Source organism: Notolabrus celidotus, chromosome 4, assembly GCF_009762535.1.
Source record: "Notolabrus celidotus isolate fNotCel1 chromosome 4, fNotCel1.pri, whole genome shotgun sequence".
NCBI lineage: Eukaryota > Metazoa > Chordata > Actinopteri > Labriformes > Labridae > Notolabrus > Notolabrus celidotus.
The window spans coordinates 39,044,288-39,060,960 of NC_048275.1; the positions used below are offsets into that span (position 1 = coordinate 39,044,288).

At 44.4% G+C, this 16,673-nt stretch overlaps 2 protein-coding genes across 3 annotated transcripts in view; one reads left to right on the top strand and one right to left on the bottom strand.

Moving 5' to 3' along the window:
* Nucleotides 1-12,010, bottom strand: part of ppp2r5d (protein phosphatase 2, regulatory subunit B', delta) — a 32,368-nt gene extending 20,358 nt beyond the window's left edge. The window contains exons 1-3 of one of the 2 annotated variants that reach the window (XM_034681399.1): nucleotides 11,824-11,997; nucleotides 11,570-11,708; nucleotides 26-136 (exon numbers count right to left, since the gene is read on the bottom strand). In XM_034681399.1, the coding sequence (XP_034537290.1) occupies nucleotides 26-109 (84 nt within the window). In that variant the 5' untranslated portion in view covers nucleotides 110-136; nucleotides 11,570-11,708; nucleotides 11,824-11,997. Of the gene's footprint in view, nucleotides 1-25; nucleotides 137-11,569; nucleotides 11,709-11,823 lie in introns of both variants that reach the window. The other variant, XM_034681398.1, reaches the window with a different exon arrangement.
* Nucleotides 1-16,673, top strand: part of LOC117811230 (NACHT, LRR and PYD domains-containing protein 3-like) — a 574,987-nt gene that overhangs the window by 130,881 nt on the left and 427,433 nt on the right.

Sequence of the window (16,673 nt, forward strand, 5' to 3'; positions counted from 1 at the left end):
TGAAGCAGAGACGACACACACTCACCTCGTCTGAGTTTTCAGGAGCAGCAGCATCCTTCCCTCCGCCACCACCGCCGCCGCTGCTACTGCTGCTGTTACTGTTCTTCATGCTGCTTTTGGAAGATTTGGTTGTTTCCTGTTCACACACAGAAGAAAGTGGAAGAAGTTTTAAGTAGAAAGACAACAACACTGTCCTCTATTCCTTATTCACACGTGTAGATATTTCAGGCTCTGACTGGGCGAGGATCATCTGGAGCAGAAAGATGTTTTTTGTGTACAAAGAGAAGCTCTCAGCAAGATCATTTTACCACTGAAGTGCTCATTTCTACCACAACATGAATGTGCAGCTGTCAGTGGTAGACAAAGAGAGGACCCGGTTCTGCTGACAGGCTGGGGGGGGGGGTCAAACATTTTCAAAAGCAAACTCAAGACTGACCTTTTTAGTCTGGCTTTAACTGAGTCTTATTCCATTTAACTGTATTTATTATCTAGTTCACATTGTGTTTTAAATTACGTACTGTCTTATTTTAAAACACAACAGACACATTTAGAATATTCATTCAGTTAATCTTAATTCCTTTTTTTTTTAAATTGTGCATTATTTCATTATTTATTTATTAATAATTTGATCTGATGATTTGATGATTTTCACAGATTATCTCAGAATTTTAACATTTATTCTGTTTTATTTTGCTGTATTTGTTTTAATTATAGTATCTTAGTTTCTTTTCCTGTTTAATCTTTTAGTGTTTTATTATTTTATTCATTTATTTTATTTTGGCAAGTGTCTTATGTTTCCTCCAGTGTGTCCTCACTAAGATATCATGATAGTGTTTCCTCAGTTTGTTCAGAAACTTCTTTTTTTATCTATTTATTTTGTATTACTATTACTTTTTGCATATATCATGTTCTTAACCCTACTTATGGATTGTGAGCTGTGGTTGGGGTTGGGATGGGTTATTTTTGTGTTTTTTTTCTATATTTAATTGATTCTATTTTTATTATTTTTATGTGCAGCTACTGTGTTACAATATCATCGTATGAAAAGTGCTTTACAAATAGTCTGATTGACTGAAGTGTTAATTAACAGTGACTGTATAAGGATGTTTCCACAATGCAAACTGAACAGTAGGAAACATAATACAGTCATGTTGATGCATTACATTATCACCCTCGCTAATAGGTAGCCAATTACTAAATGATGAAACAAATAGTTCTTATCAGAAAGTGTCACTCCCGACTCACCCTTCCTCGTTAACAAACCAGCAGACTACAGGTCTGCAATTTAAAAAAAGCCCACAGCACAAGATACTCAGTGAGCACTGAACAGGATTCAGTGATGAAAAGTCAGAACCAGGTCAGGACATGATCTAGGGCCAAATGTCAACCAGTTTACAGCTGACTAAAACACAGCTATAGTGAGACCTGCCAACATTAGACTGTGAAAAATAGGGAGATTTTCTGGAGTATGGTAAAATCAGTCTATACCCAGCAACCCCGTCCATTAGGGATGACCACAATTAATAGATTATTGATTAATTGATTGGTAAGAAATTACTCGAAACACGAATTTTTGTTATCAATTTTCCGTCACGTGGAACAAACATCATGTGGTCTCATATTACACTCATCTATCAGGGAGGTGTTTTAAGTTTAAAGCATGTTTCGATGTGAATCAGCTGTTTAAAGGTGACATATCACGCTTTTTTCATCAATATATATTGGTCTAAGACGTCCCCAAAACATGTCTTTAAAGTTTATGCTCAAAAAAACACTTTGAAATCAGATTTTGGTCTGCCTGAAAATCCCTCTTCTTCAGTCCTCCTCAGAACACTCCGTTTTCCCTCTGACCACGCCCCCTCAGGAAGTGGATGTGCCTCGGTTCTCCGGCATGTTGATCTAATGTTTACATGTTGGCTGAATATACACGGCTGCTCAGAGATCACGTTACTTCAACCCTCTGAATCTGATCCAGAATCTGATCCTGATGGAGAGGCGCCTGGAGCAGGACCTTTCTGAAGGATTGGTCACAGATTTAGTGTTTCTTGTTGTTTTATTTGTCAGTATGTCGACGTGTGTCTTGGTACACAGCTACAGCTACGACATGTAGCTATGTGGCTATGCTAACTAGCGCTAGCACTTATCCATGATAAATAAAAATCATCCACTAGATCTTCAAATCTGCAGACGTGGGGAGTAAAACCGACCTTTGTGTTTATTAAGACAGCCTACACCTAGCATGCCTCCCTCCTAAGCTCCTTGTTAGCACACATGTGTGCAGGGAATGAAAAACAGAGGAGGGATTCAGTATTATTTTATACAGTCTATGGACTGAACAAGCTCCGAGCTCTGACTCCGTGACAGACCGGATATTGTTGTGACGTAACAAAAACACTGAAGTCTGAAACGGCTGGTTTCACACACATTTACAGAAAGGTGGAGAAATCAGAACAGGGGCAGAATGGATTTTTTTCATTCTCGGGGGGTTTGTAGACATGCCAGGGAAACATATTTCAGGTAGAGAACCATTAAAAAGTCCATTTTGCATGATATGTCACCTTTAAAGGTGGAACGCTCAGTTGGGGGCTGCGGCTGCACGTCAGGTCTCCACGTTGCGCTTTTTAAAAGAGAATCACTACGCAACTGCTGCCAACAACAACACGGGCTCAAAGAGTGACAGCTTTAAACAGGACATTTTAACCTTTGGATACGAAGGCAACAGACAGGTGGGAAATTCAGGTACGCTATGTTTGCAGAGCAGCAACATCAGAGCTGTCTGAGCTTTTCTGCAGCTGGACTGATAGCGACCTGGTTGCGCTCCCGGCTGACACCTGATCAACATGATTATTTTTCTCAATAAGAATAAGTAGGCAGAAAACTGGACACTGTGAGTCTGAAGTACTTTTCTGTTAGTAGTCTCAGCCTTCACTTTATAAGATTATGTCCACGTAGAATATTTTAATGAGCCTGATCGTTGATATTCTGCGTGTCAAACATGTACCCGTATTCAACCCCGTCAGTGATATGCATTTTGTTAATGTAGAAAATACAATTTAGGGGGAAAACAACGTATTTAGCATTGTTTTTGACGTAAGAATAATAATGTTTTGTTTTTTTTATCAATTGATCGATAATTGATCGTTAACATTTCCAAAAATCGATCACGGAAAATACTTAAAATGTACATCCCTACTGTCATATATAACCCTGAACTGCATATTAATACATTTAATAAACAGATATGGAAGTCAATACTTTAAATGTCTCTTAGTTTCAAGGTTTGCAGTCAAATATATAAATGAAAACATACAACATTAAAAAAAATCCATGTCTTACAAATATGACAAAATCCATCAACATGTTGAAGAGTGAGAGTAGAGTGAGTCCCTGCAGTGAGGAGTTACACACACATACTCCAGGTAGAGAGGTTTGTGTTGACACCATATTTTGATGTTAACACCTGTTGCAGCTGACTGGAGATTTGACCAAACCAAAAACCAACTGATGCGCAACTTGAACAGATGCTTCATACAATATACAAGCTATAGTACAGAACGGCAAACTGATGTGGTGTTAGGCGGAGCGGTCAACAGAAAGTGTCACTCCCGACTCACCCTTCCTCGTTAACAAACCAGCAGACAACAGGTGTGTGGAATTACTTGTAACCACTGAGCACACAACCACAGTGACGTACCCACCACTCAAGTGCCAGCAGTGTACACACCCCCCTTACATCAATATACAGAACTTACCAACACGTCACATATATACACACACATAAGTATTATTTCAATGAAGGAGTCTCTGTAACATGAATCTACATCTCTATGTGCTTTTTAAAGTCATTTATCTGGGTCCTTTAAATCCTATTTATTACCTACAGATAAATGTTCTCTGACCTACAGTAACCTCTGCATCCTCAGCCTCTGCTGCTTTCTGCTCTTTATTTAAAGAAGGAAGAGATTTCCTCTGCATCTCCACCTGAGGTTATCAGGTAGAGCTTAGTGATGTCATAACTTCACCTGTGATATTGTGATAGTGACACTGTCAGTAGGGGTGTCCCGATACAACTTTTTCACTTCCGATACGATACCGATTTTGCACCCTTGAGTTTTGGCTGATATTGATATTGTTCCGATCCGATATCAGCAGGAATCATGCATACTTTTATTACTTATTTTGTAGTGTGGAATGTTAGAAAAGGCTTGATCAAGTGATATTACTCAAACAGAGAACAATGAATCAAACACTTTTCTGTAATATCTTAAGTTAAATGATTCAGCCTCTCACGGCTAAAAAGTAAAAAGAAGAGAGCGGCAAAAACATCAAACGTCAAATAGTAATCAGACGTCCCCCGGTTGTGTCTTTGTCACTAACACACACCGGGAGTAAAACTCCTCAATGAAGATGAGACAGATGCATGGAGGTGAGGAGAGCTGGTTCATAAAGCACACCTGCTGCAGGTAGAGACCAAGCTAACACTGAGCCCCTCAGATAAGAACTCAGCCTGCTCTCCAGTAATGTAAAGGCAGTCCCTCCAGGATTTCGCGGGATTTTTTTGTGATTGTTGCGGCCCAAAAAGCCTGAATTTGCGACAGCTTTTTGAAAAAATTGCGGTGAAAGTTGCGATTTTTTTTTGTTGCTTTTTTCCCCCAATAACATCTCAGGGGCAAGTAAATATGCTAAATTACAGTTGTATTTAGAAAACATTCTTGATGTGGCCACTGTGACTGTGTTTTGATTCTCTTTATTCACAGAAAAATGCCATGAAAGGTCTGTATTGCACATTTACGACGGTCCCTGAATGCACCTCGCAGTGACAGAGGCACTTGACAGGCAGTTCACGCACTCTGAAATGAATCTGCATCTTTGTTGACCAGGAGTTGATCCAAACTTACTAAATGTGTCTGATGTTTCACCAAACTGGATTAAATCAAGCTGTAGACGAGGAGCTTTTTACGGTGATGGCGGCAACAACGTCAAACATCAAATATTAAACAGACGTCCCCCGGTTGTGTCTTTGTCACTAACACACACCGGGGGGTAAAAATCATCAATGAAGAAGAGACAGATGCATGGAGGTGAGGAGAGCTGGTTCATAAAGCACATCTGCTGCAGGTAGGTGACCAAGCTAACACTGAGCCCCTCAATCTATAAATAACAACGTTGTCATGGTCACTTGTCCTGCCTGCTGTCCCCTCTCTTCACCTGTCCTCTGTGCGTGTTTTGCTGTTGAAAAGTGCCGATCAAGTGAGGACTTATGTTTATGTTCCTAGGAAGTGAAATTGATGACAAAACCGATGACGTACAGGGGCTGAGATTAAGGTAATTGGTCAAAGTTGCGAGAAAGTTGCGGTGATTGTATAAAATTGCAGGGCCGCGAAAAAATTGCGCTGATTGGTTGAATTTGCGTTGATAGTTGCGATCGCGAAATCGCAACTTCCTGGAGGGACTGTAAAGGATTGTTCTTACGTTCAATAGTGGACTCACAGAGGAAGCTTGTGAACATTCTCATGTTGTTTTTTGTTATGCTGTTTCAAATTCGCGTTGAGGTTGGTTGTATTAAACTTCCCCGGTTCTGTGCCACCACAGGAAACCTTGGCATGATGAGTTTTGCACTCAGCTGCAACGTCTTTTTTGGACTTAAACAAAAATACTGCCACACGGCCGACATCACTCCTACTCATAGCACAGGCTGTTGTTGTGATCACGTGGGATCTCCATGCTGGACCCGTGCACTGCTGGATAGAAGTGCTGGAGCGGAGTCTGGACTGGACTGCTTATAGCGCAGATTTTAGATGCAGGCCGATAAAATCCGATACTGGATTTTTTGATGATATCGGACTGATATCAGATATCAATATCGGATCAGGACACCCCTAACTGTCAGCACTCTGTCATCAGACTCACACAGCTCTAAACTCTCCTGATGAACTTTAAAGAGGATGCTGCATTATCGCACGTCACAACTTAAGTTAGCTAACAAGAACAGGGCTAACCCACTTTAATGAGGGATGGATCAAATCTTTAAACAGAGCAGAAGTTTGTTGAACTCAGAACAACACTTCAGCTACCGGTGTCACAGATCTACCTGTCTTTAGTATCTGTGTGTCTGTGTTTACCTGCTGTCAGAAACCATCTCATGCAGTCTCTTTTGGATCAAACCATCTACAGGGAAAGGAGGGGTGGAGGTTTTTGAGGTTTGAATATTAGGCCTAAGTAGAGGACTTCTTGAAAAACGGTTAGAGATTAGAAGGATCCAATAAAAAATATAGTACAAATTCAATTAAGGTTTTAACTAGGGATGCACCGAAATGAAAATTCTTGGCTAAAACCGAAAACTGAAAATGAGTAAACCAAGGCCGAAAACCAAAACACCAAAAGAAATGATCTTGCCAAGTATTATTACCATTGTATTTCTGGCTCTAACTGTACTAACCTCACTAAAATCAAGGATCTCATTGAACAGATCAGGCAACGAGGGTGCATGCCCCTTATCTGGGTCAGAGAGACCAGTCCTTTTTTCTGCGCTCTGTTCTCCAAGCGGGTTCTCTGCATCCATCGCGGCCTGGATCATTCCTCATGTGCGCTGCTTTATTCCCACATCCAAGTAATGATCTTTAGAACGCAGATCAAGTACAGTCGCGCTGAAGTGCAGAGGATCTGAATAGATCTCAGTGAAACGTGTGCTGACAGACTCTAAGAGTGGACTTCTCATTGTTTTCACTCCGTGGTCCGTCTCAACCTCTTTGCTTAGAAGACTCTTTAGTGCTGCATTAAAGGAAGAACGGAGGCAGACATGTTGGTCCTTATCCAGACATCTGCACTGGCCCCGGTTTTTGCCTGCGTCATCACAACATTCTGTTTCAGCGTGTTGTTTAGGTGATAAAAGTCTTTCAGCCGAAACAGAATGTTGCACTTTTGGCCCATTTTCGACTGAACATTACCGATGGCTGAATTTTTGGTGTGTCCTTAGTTTTAACAAAATCAAGGTATTAAAATATCTGAAGGGCACGTGTAACCCCTCCCCCCATAGAAGTTGAGGGACACTCGTTTGATTGACACCAAGGTAAAACAGGGAGATTATCAGGAGAAATAACAACTCAGGAGTACAGCGGGAGAATAAATTAAATAGCAGTAGACTCCCGCCTACATCTGGAGTGTTGGCAGGTCTGCTATAGCATCAAAATATCACAGAGCATATTTTATTCTGTTATTGTTTCATAAATGGCTACCTTTGGCGTTAGGAGGATAGGAATGACTGTTGTGGTGGCAGTTCATCACAGACATTATCTAGCAGCCGTTTAAACCCATCTATGCCCGTTCTGTTCACACATTTTATTATTCATACAGCATCACAAAGACACACGGCTGCTTGATATCAACCAAAAGGTTCAGAGTGACACCGTAAAGACAGCAGCTCATGCGCCCGCTCCTCCTGACCGTAAAGATAGAGAGACCCTGCATAGTGGACTGACACCTGATGGACAGTACTGGTCCATGTGATCCGATCCCTCAGTCCTCTTGTGGTTGTGTCAGCTGATCCTGGGTTACTATAGTTTGGATCTCAATATAAACACCATGTAAGTTTAAAATCTCCCCTCATGTGTGTGAGAGCCTGATGAGTCCTGTGACAGAGACAGATGTTCTGGTGAAATCCGCTCCAAAAATAGAAGTGTGATCAACTTCTACAGTCAGTGGACACAGTTCAACTTTCAAGGCGTTTTTGAATGTCCTCATAGTGGTGGCTTTGACTTCTGGTCTAAAGGCTCACTGTGAAGGCCCATCTCGGAAGGCTGTCAGGTAGTCTTGGTTCAGGACTGTGGGGTGGCTCCTGGGGGGCTGGATCAGACTAGGACAGAATGGATGCTGCCCCTGGACACGCCTCTGGCAGGCTGACATTACTAAATGCATGTTTAATTGAGGCATGCCGGGATGATGGGCAGTCAGCACGGGTTCATATCCGAGCCTAGCCTGTTCTCTGCAGGATGAATAATTGACGGGCAGAGGCAGCGCGTCATCCCAGGCAGAGGAGGCGCGTCCTCCCAGGCAGAGGAGGCGCGTCCTCCCGGGCAGAGGAAGCACGTCCTCCCGGGCAGAGAAGGCGCGTCCTCCCAGGTAGAGGAGGCGCGTCCTCCCGGGCAAAGGAGGCGCGTCCTCCGGGCAGAGGAGGCGCGTCCTCCCGGGCAAAGGAGGCCCGTCCTCCCAGGCAGAGGAGGCACGTCCTCCGGGCAGAGGAGGCGCGTCCTCACGGGCAGAGGAGGCGCGCCTCACGGGCAAAGGAGGCACGTCCTCCCGGGCAAAGGAGGCACGTCCTCCGGGCAGAGGAGGCGCGTCCTCCCGGGCAGAGGAGGCGCGTCCTCACGGGCAATGGAGGCGCGCCTCACGGGCAAAGGAGGCACGTCCTCCCGGGCAAAGGAGGCACGTCCTCCGGGCAGAGGAGGCGCATCCTCCCGGGCAGAGGAGGCGCGTCCTCCCGGGCAAAGGAGGCACGTCCTCCGGGCAGAGGAGGCGCGTCCTCACGGGCAGAGGAGGCGCGTCCTCCCGGGCAAAGGAGGCACGTCCTCCCGGGCAGAGGAGGCACGTGGGGTGGATCCTGGGGGGCTGGATCAGACTAGGACAGAATGGATGCTGCCCCTGGACACGCTTCTGGCAGGCTGAGATTACTGAATGCATGTTTAATTGAGGCATGCCGGGATGATGGGCAGTCAGCACGGGTTCATATCCGAGCCTAGCCTGTTCTCTGCAGGATGAATAATTGACGGGCAGAGGCAGCGCGTCATCCCAGGCAGAGGAGGCGCGTCCTCCCAGGCAGAGGAGGCGCGTCCTCCCAGGCAGAGGAGGCGCGTCATCCCAGGCAGAGGAGGCGCGTCATCCCAGGCAGAGGAGGCGCGTCATCCCAGGCAAAGGAGGCACGTCATCCCAGGCAGAGGAGGCGCGTCATCCCAGGCAGAGGAGGCGCGTCATCCCAGGCAGAGGAGGCACGTTCTCCGGGCAGAGGAGGCGCGTCCTCCCGGGCAAAGGAGGCACGTCCTCCGGGCAGAGGAGGCGCGTCCTCCCGGGCAAAGGAGGCGCGTCCTCCCAGGCAGAGGAGGCACGTCCTCCGGGCAGAGGAGGCGCGTCCTCCCGGGCAGAGGAGGCGCGTCCTCACGGGCAATGGAGGCGCGCCTCACGGGCAAAGGAGGCACGTCCTCCCGGGCAAAGGAGGCACGTCCTCCGGGCAGAGGAGGCGCATCCTCCCGGGCAGAGGAGGCACGTCCTCCCGGGCAAAGGAGGCACGTCCTCCGGGCAGAGGAGGCGCATCCTCCCGGGCAGAGGAGGCGCGTCCTCCCGGGCAAAGGAGGCACGTCCTCCGGGCAGAGGAGGCGCGTCCTCACGGGCAGAGGAGGCGCGTCCTCCCGGGCAAAGGAGGCACGTCCTCCCGGGCAGAGGAGGCACGTGGGGTGGATCCTGGGGGGCTGGATCAGACTAGGACAGAATGGATGCTGCCCCTGGACACGCTTCTGGCAGGCTGAGATTACTGAATGCATGTTTAATTGAGGCATGCCGGGATGATGGGCAGTCAGCACGGGTTCATATCCGAGCCTAGCCTGTTCTCTGCAGGATGAATAATTGACGGGCAGAGGCAGCGCGTCATCCCAGGCAGAGGAGGCGCGTCCTCCCAGGCAGAGGAGGCGCGTCATCCCAGGCAGAGGAGGCGCGTCATCCCAGGCAGAGGAGGCGCGTCATCCCAGGCAAAGGAGGCACGTCATCCCAGGCAGAGGAGGCGCGTCATCCCAGGCAGAGGAGGCGCGTCATCCCAGGCAGAGGAGGCACGTTCTCCGGGCAGAGGAGGCGCGTCCTCCCGGGCAAAGGAGGCACGTCCTCCGGGCAGAGGAGGCGCGTCCTCCCGGGCAAAGGAGGCGCGTCCTCCCAGGCAGAGGAGGCACGTCCTCCGGGCAGAGGAGGCGCGTCCTCCCGGGCAAAGGAGGCGCGTCCTCCCAGGCAGAGGAGGCACGTCCTCCGGGCAGAGGAGGCGCGTCCTCACGGGCAGAGGAGGCGCGCCTCACGGGCAAAGGAGGCACGTCCTCCCGGGCAAAGGAGGCACGTCCTCCGGGCAGAGGAGGCGCGTCCTCCCGGGCAGAGGAGGCGCGTCCTCCCGGGCAAAGGAGGCGCGCCTCACGGGCAAAGGAGGCACGTCCTCCCGGGCAGAGGAGGCGCGTCCTCCCGGGCAAAGGAGGCGCGTCCTCCCGGGCAGAGGAGGCGCGTCCTCCCGGGCAGAGGAGGCACGTCCTCCGGGCAGAGGAGGCGCGTCCTCCCGGGCAGAGAAGGCGCGTCCTCCCAGGAGAGGCGGTGAGTCCTCCCAGGAGAGGCGGCGCATCCTCCCGGGAGAGGCGGCGCTCAGGGGCGTCACCAGGAATTCTGGGCCACTGAAAAGATATCTCAGTGGGCCCCATCACCACAGCCAACCCTTCAAAATCTAACATTACTGCTATAATACTGGTTTATTTGCATTACACAAAAATAGATGCTTAACACTATCCTGGTTAACTGACTCAAATCTAAGATACATATCAATATTGTTTTCTTTACAATTCCTCCAAATGTAACTGCACAATATTGACCTTCAGACTGTCCACCTCTAGATTATTTGAAGCCAAGTGACTTGTTGAATAACAACAAGGGGGCATTATTTGGTATAATCTTACCTCATGAAGTCAAATAAAACTTTAAAAACCTACAGTTCACTTTCAATCAGATTCAGCCACACTTGATGCTGTGGAAATATGACAATCCCCCACTTTAGGCACGAGACGCCATAGACTGTAAATAATGTATGTAGTATCTGTGATGTCTCCCGTCTGTTCCTGAGCGCTGTTTTAAAGCCAACTGGTGGAGGCGGCGGCGGCAGCCATATTGGAAATGCTTACCTCAACCAGGCATAGTGTGACGTAAAGAGGCAGAGTTTGAGCCTCCTAGCCAACATCTGTGTTCCTGTCTGGGAGTTAAGTCAGTCATGTCCTTATTTGGGCATAACTTGTAATCTTAATATCTTCTGTACCGTCGTGTTAGAAATAAAAATAAAAATAATTTTGAACCAGGCTGTAAACATGTTTATTCTGCTGTAAAGATCGTCTCTTTGAATGGGTGTGTGTGTGGTTTCTGGTGTTTTTGCAGCCAGCCTCTAGTGGACGCTTGATGAACTGCAGTTTATAACACTTCCACATGGGCTTCATATTTTGAGACCGGAGGTTGCCGCTTGTGAGACGCGCATCTCACGGAGCCGATCAATCTAGTCGACAGGAAGAGACCCCCCCTTTTTTCCAGAAAGGAATTCTGAATGTGTGTTTATTTATTCAGACAGTTTTAGAGATCTTATTGCAGTTATAAGAAAACAAAAGAAAAGCGTAGTAGAAATCACATTTTGTTTCAGGCCCATGAAGGGCCCCCCCACCCCACTTGGGCCCTAGGAAGTCAGTCCCACTTTCCCCCACTACGACGCCCCTGAGCAGGAGTCTCCCTGCAGCCCACGAACGTGTCATGTTACCATCAGAACCCTTCACACAGCTGCAGGTGTGTGTGTGTTTACCTGACACTGAGGCGAACACACAGGTTAATGCAGCTGTTAGCATCCCTGCAGCCAGAGGCAGGCTGCTCCCCGTCCTCTGTTAGCGGGGCCTTACAGCAGGTTAGCCCGTCAGGACAGCTAGCTGCTGCTGCTGCTGCTGCTGCAGCTCGGTAACATATAAAAGTCTCCATTAGCAGACAGATACTGCTGCCTCAACAACACAAACACCAAACTGTACAGAGGGCCATGTCGCAGACACAGGGCCGCCGGCTCACCTTCTCCTTCTTGGTTTTGTTCGGCATCTTGGCTGTGTTCAGGGTCCTGTCCAGGGACGCTCCGTGAGGTTCTTTCCCGGGAATCAGACGCTGTCACTCGGTCTGTCTCAGCTCCCGGAGCCCGTTCCCGACACGAGCGATCTGATTGGCTGCCGGCGCTCACTCCTGCCTAGCGACACGCAGAGGGATTTTCTGATTGGCTGCCGGAGAGTTTGGAGAAGAGGGTGAGGCTGAAGGGAGGTGAGGCAGGACCTGAGTCTTCCCCAGCAACAAAACACCTTCAACCTGATGATCCCGAGCACTGTCTGACCACACACACAGTTATCATCATTTATTCTGTTACTGTAAGATAATCAGACTTTAACACGTACACTGAAAACTTCTTTATTCAGTCTGGATTTAACTAGGGTTTAACTACTTTATTACTTTACTTTAATGTTGTTTATTTATTAGGTTATTCATTTTAACTATCTCTGTTTTTTATTTTTTATCTACTCAGGTTTATTGATATTTTTAGCCTTTATTTTATTTTCAACTCTTATCCTTACCCTTTTTATTAAATCATTTTAACTATCTATATTCTTAATATTAATCTGATGCTTTAACTTATTTTAATGACACATATTTTATTGTTGTTGGTGTGCATTAGTCTTTACTTTAAAATCAATTTTTGTTTTTTATATGTCTTGCAATTATTTGACCTTCAACCTGATGATCCCGAGCACTGTCTGACCACACACACAATTATAATAATTTATTATGTTACATAAAGATCATTTCACCAAGCTCCTTCCTGCTTTTAAACCTCTGTGTGGATCCATTTTACAGGCAGGGAGTTCATTCACAGAGAAACAGCAGCAGGTTGAAAATATCTCAATAGATTTAACCAATACAATAAAGGACTCTATGTGTACTTAAATCCCTGATGTAATGGAGACCATAAAAATGCTGTGAAAAACACTGACCCTAAACACAAACATTATTATAAGAAATGACAAACGTGACTTTTTTAATGTTGGATAATCCTTAAAAGTACCAATTTCCCCCCCACACATACACTGATGTAACAAACATACTAATTTAAAGTACTTCAACTTTATTTTACTCTCCTCTTTCACCAAAATAATTCAAATTCTCACAGGGGAAATGTTGTAACTTTCACTGAAATATATTCATCAGATATTATTATTTTGAAGTCTAAAACAGTAATTCATTGTACCTTTAATCAGAAACTATTCTGGTGATGTTTGACCCTGTAAAGCCCGAACCATCAAATAATTGTCAGAATATTCTAACTCTTTGAAAATGGAGTGTTTATTGGACCTTCAGACAAATAAAAACAAACAGAAATTAAATATCAATTTTGATATATGAGTTTTAATTTGTATCATATTTGACACATCAGGCATTTTGGTGTAAATGTATTGCTCAAAGTTTCTTCTTTTTTAAACAAACTAAAACATATGCAAACAACATTTTTAGCCTATTAAACTTTGAGTTTCCTCCAGATTTTTCCCAAAGTAATTTCAAACCTAGAAGTATTTTTTTCAATATTGCACGACGTCATTCATATTCTGTATCTACTACACAACAAAAAAACCTAATGTATTGTAGATTTCTCTGAATTGTTCAGTTTTTAGTGGAAATCAATGAGCAAAAGACAATTATTTACTAGGGAGCCATGGCAACATTCAACCAGTCATCAATCATTGTGATACAGCAGGTTGTATATATAAAAATACAATATAAATATCTCAATTTATACTCTAAATATACCTAATTATGTAATTTTAGCGTTTTCTGAAATAATAAAAAGACTGTATGTTGCTTTATGGAATAATGTATGAAATGTAATAAAATGATGATTGACAGATCTGTAAATAAATGACCTTATATACCTGCTGTATCTATTTTGATACACACATTTTCAACATGGATTGACTATAAATTAAGTAATGAAATATTAATAAGTTTTACATTGCATCAATGTGTTAGGGTCTCATCAGTGTACAGGTCTCAAAAACTGATGTATCAAATATGATACGCTTGGCGTTATAGGATTATGGTCATCTTTCCTTTAAAATAATTTCTCTCCAAATGTGGGGATTCACTGATTTGATTGATTTGATTTGATTGATTTGAACATTGTTGGTTTGTAGGTGAAAATAAACATTATCAGGGTATTAATTCGGCTCAGTGGCCCCCCTTTTGGATCATTTTGACAGCATCTCACGCTATTCTCACCATAGTTCAAAACTAAACAATGAATTAATGGATAGTATGAATTTTATAACAGTTTATAATGAGCTCTGACAACTTCACCTTAAAGCCTTATATTAGTGCATGGAAAAATGACTGCATTTCACCTTTAAAATTAGCAACATTGTTTGGGAATCACTCTCTCCTTTCAATAGTTATCTAATTCCAGTTGCTGTTCAGAGAAAATGTGGCGCCACCTACAGGTCAATATTATACACAGGTATTCTTCAGGCTTCCCCAAGAAACAGATCAAATGTTCTGTTCTCAACTTAACTTTATTTATACAGCACCTTTCATACATATAAACATGCAGCCCAAAGTGCTTCACAGAATAACAGAGACAGAAAACAACAGCAATGGTAGAATTATAAAAGGCATGATCATAAATAAAATAAATAATAATAAATACAATTGTGGCGCTGGTGGCCTAATGGTCTAAGCGCACCACATACAGAGGCTATAGTCCTCATCGCAGCAGGCCGCGACCATTTGCTGCATGTTTTCCCCCACTCTACTCCACACATTTCCTGTCTATCTCTACAGCTGTTCTATCAATAAAGGCAAAAAAAAGGTCAAAAAGTATTAAAAAAAAAAAAAAAAAAATCAACACAGTAAAATTAATAAAATAGTAATAGTGGAAAGAAAAGTTAAAAATAAGATAGTGTTAACAAGATCAGATGAATACAATAAATAAAAAGATAAATAAGATAAATAAACGTTAAAGCAATGATTAAAATAATAATGCAGTCCAGGCCTAAAATAAATTAGCTAGAATAAAAAGGTAAGTTAAGTTTAATAAAAAAAAATGAAACTATTCCATGCGGCTCAGGCTGGTCCTGAAGTGCAAAACACAACAATCGATAAGAACACACAACACAATGTGACCAATCACAGGACGTGTTTTGAGATGCTGTTGTATGATTCATGGTTATACTTTGTGAGTTGTTGGAGCGTTTTGTACACCAGGGCCATCGTAGCAGCTGTCTTAATGACATGTTACTGTAGAGAGTTGCTGGTTTGAATCTGGTCCTGACAGACAGCCGATGGTTTGATCCCTCAGAGTGGGCAGGAGGGCAGAAACTGTACTTCAGCTGTCTTTCCAAAAACACAGTCCCCATTTCATTAAGACCACAAACAACGTCTTTGAGTTCATTCAGCCTTTATTTGAGTCCATTTTCATACAAACGCAATCCACTTAGTACAAGAATGACTTCATGAGACAAACTAATGCTACAAGTATCAATGTACACGCTGCACTGTTTATGAACTGTGTGATGTGTCAAACAGCCCCGAGCTGCATGAATCAAAACTACAAGATTACATTCAGTGAGACGATCAAAGATCTCAGTGTGCTGCTGTGAATTTCAACTTACATCTCCAAAATGCCGTGAGGATCAGCTAAGCAATACCTTTTACAAAATAAGACACAATGTAGTATAAAAACCCTTGTGATGTTACATGTTACAAACTAGTTTCACTTGGTCTTACCTTACAGCAGGAGACAGCCTCAGCGTGGACTGTGACCATGAATCCTCTCAGGTTGAAGCTGGAGAAAGAAACATTTGAAGCTGCTGTACTCACACAGAAACTATCATTCAATCAAACCCACTGTCTCCAGCTGCAGTCATCAGAGACAAATATTCAGAGAGACGGAGGCTGTCCTTGAACAACATTAAACTACAGCAGTTAACAGATTAAAGCTACTGTGAGGAAAGTTCACTGTGTGTTGATTTTGGCACCTCTTTTGTCTCTTTGCTGACCCTTTCCATGTGGCTTTAAAATCCTTTTGAACTCAAAAAGCCGTGGCAGAGATCGGCCGGTGTTTTGGTTTAAACAGTGACCCTGTTAACTGGAGACTCTCAGCCGGATGCATCCCTCATAAACGTCTTTAGACCATCATTAAATATCTGATGAGGATATTTTGAAATCTTAATAAAAACTAAACTAGTTTGCATTCCCAGGAACTCCCTCTGTGTTTCAACAGCTGTGTAAAATCCACAAACACTGACACGTTCAGCTGAAGGTCTCCAGTTTACAGGGTCACTTTTAAAACCGGAACACCGGGAGGAGAGACTCATTCACGGTGGGCTGAGAGAAGACTACTGTTACAAGCTGCTAAATCAAGAGAATCACAGCTTCTTCTTTTGAAAAGTACACACACATACAAAAAAGATAGAACAAATAAAAACTAATGAAAGAAAGAGAAATCAAGAGAATCACAGATGTGTGTGATGTTATTGTGGACGGAGGGAGGAATAAAAACACTGAGGTTAATCTACCAATCAGACACGTTCAGCATTGCAGGCCCTGCCCCCTAAAGTACCAGGACCTTTGAAAAGTACTACCCCCCTAGCAGGGTCTTTTTAGGGGGGAGATTATCTACACCTAAATTTAGGCCCTGGGTCCACTGGTTGAAACGCAGGTAGTTCAGGGGTAAAGTTCCTCTGGTCGAAAAACGACTTCAGGGGGTTTTCTGAGACACTCAATGTGAATGTTTGCTTAGGAAAAAAGTACAGACTAATTCTTCAGCGACTCGTCTGTGCTTGATCCCTTGCAGTGCTCACAGGCACGGTACAGGGAGTGTCGGTCTT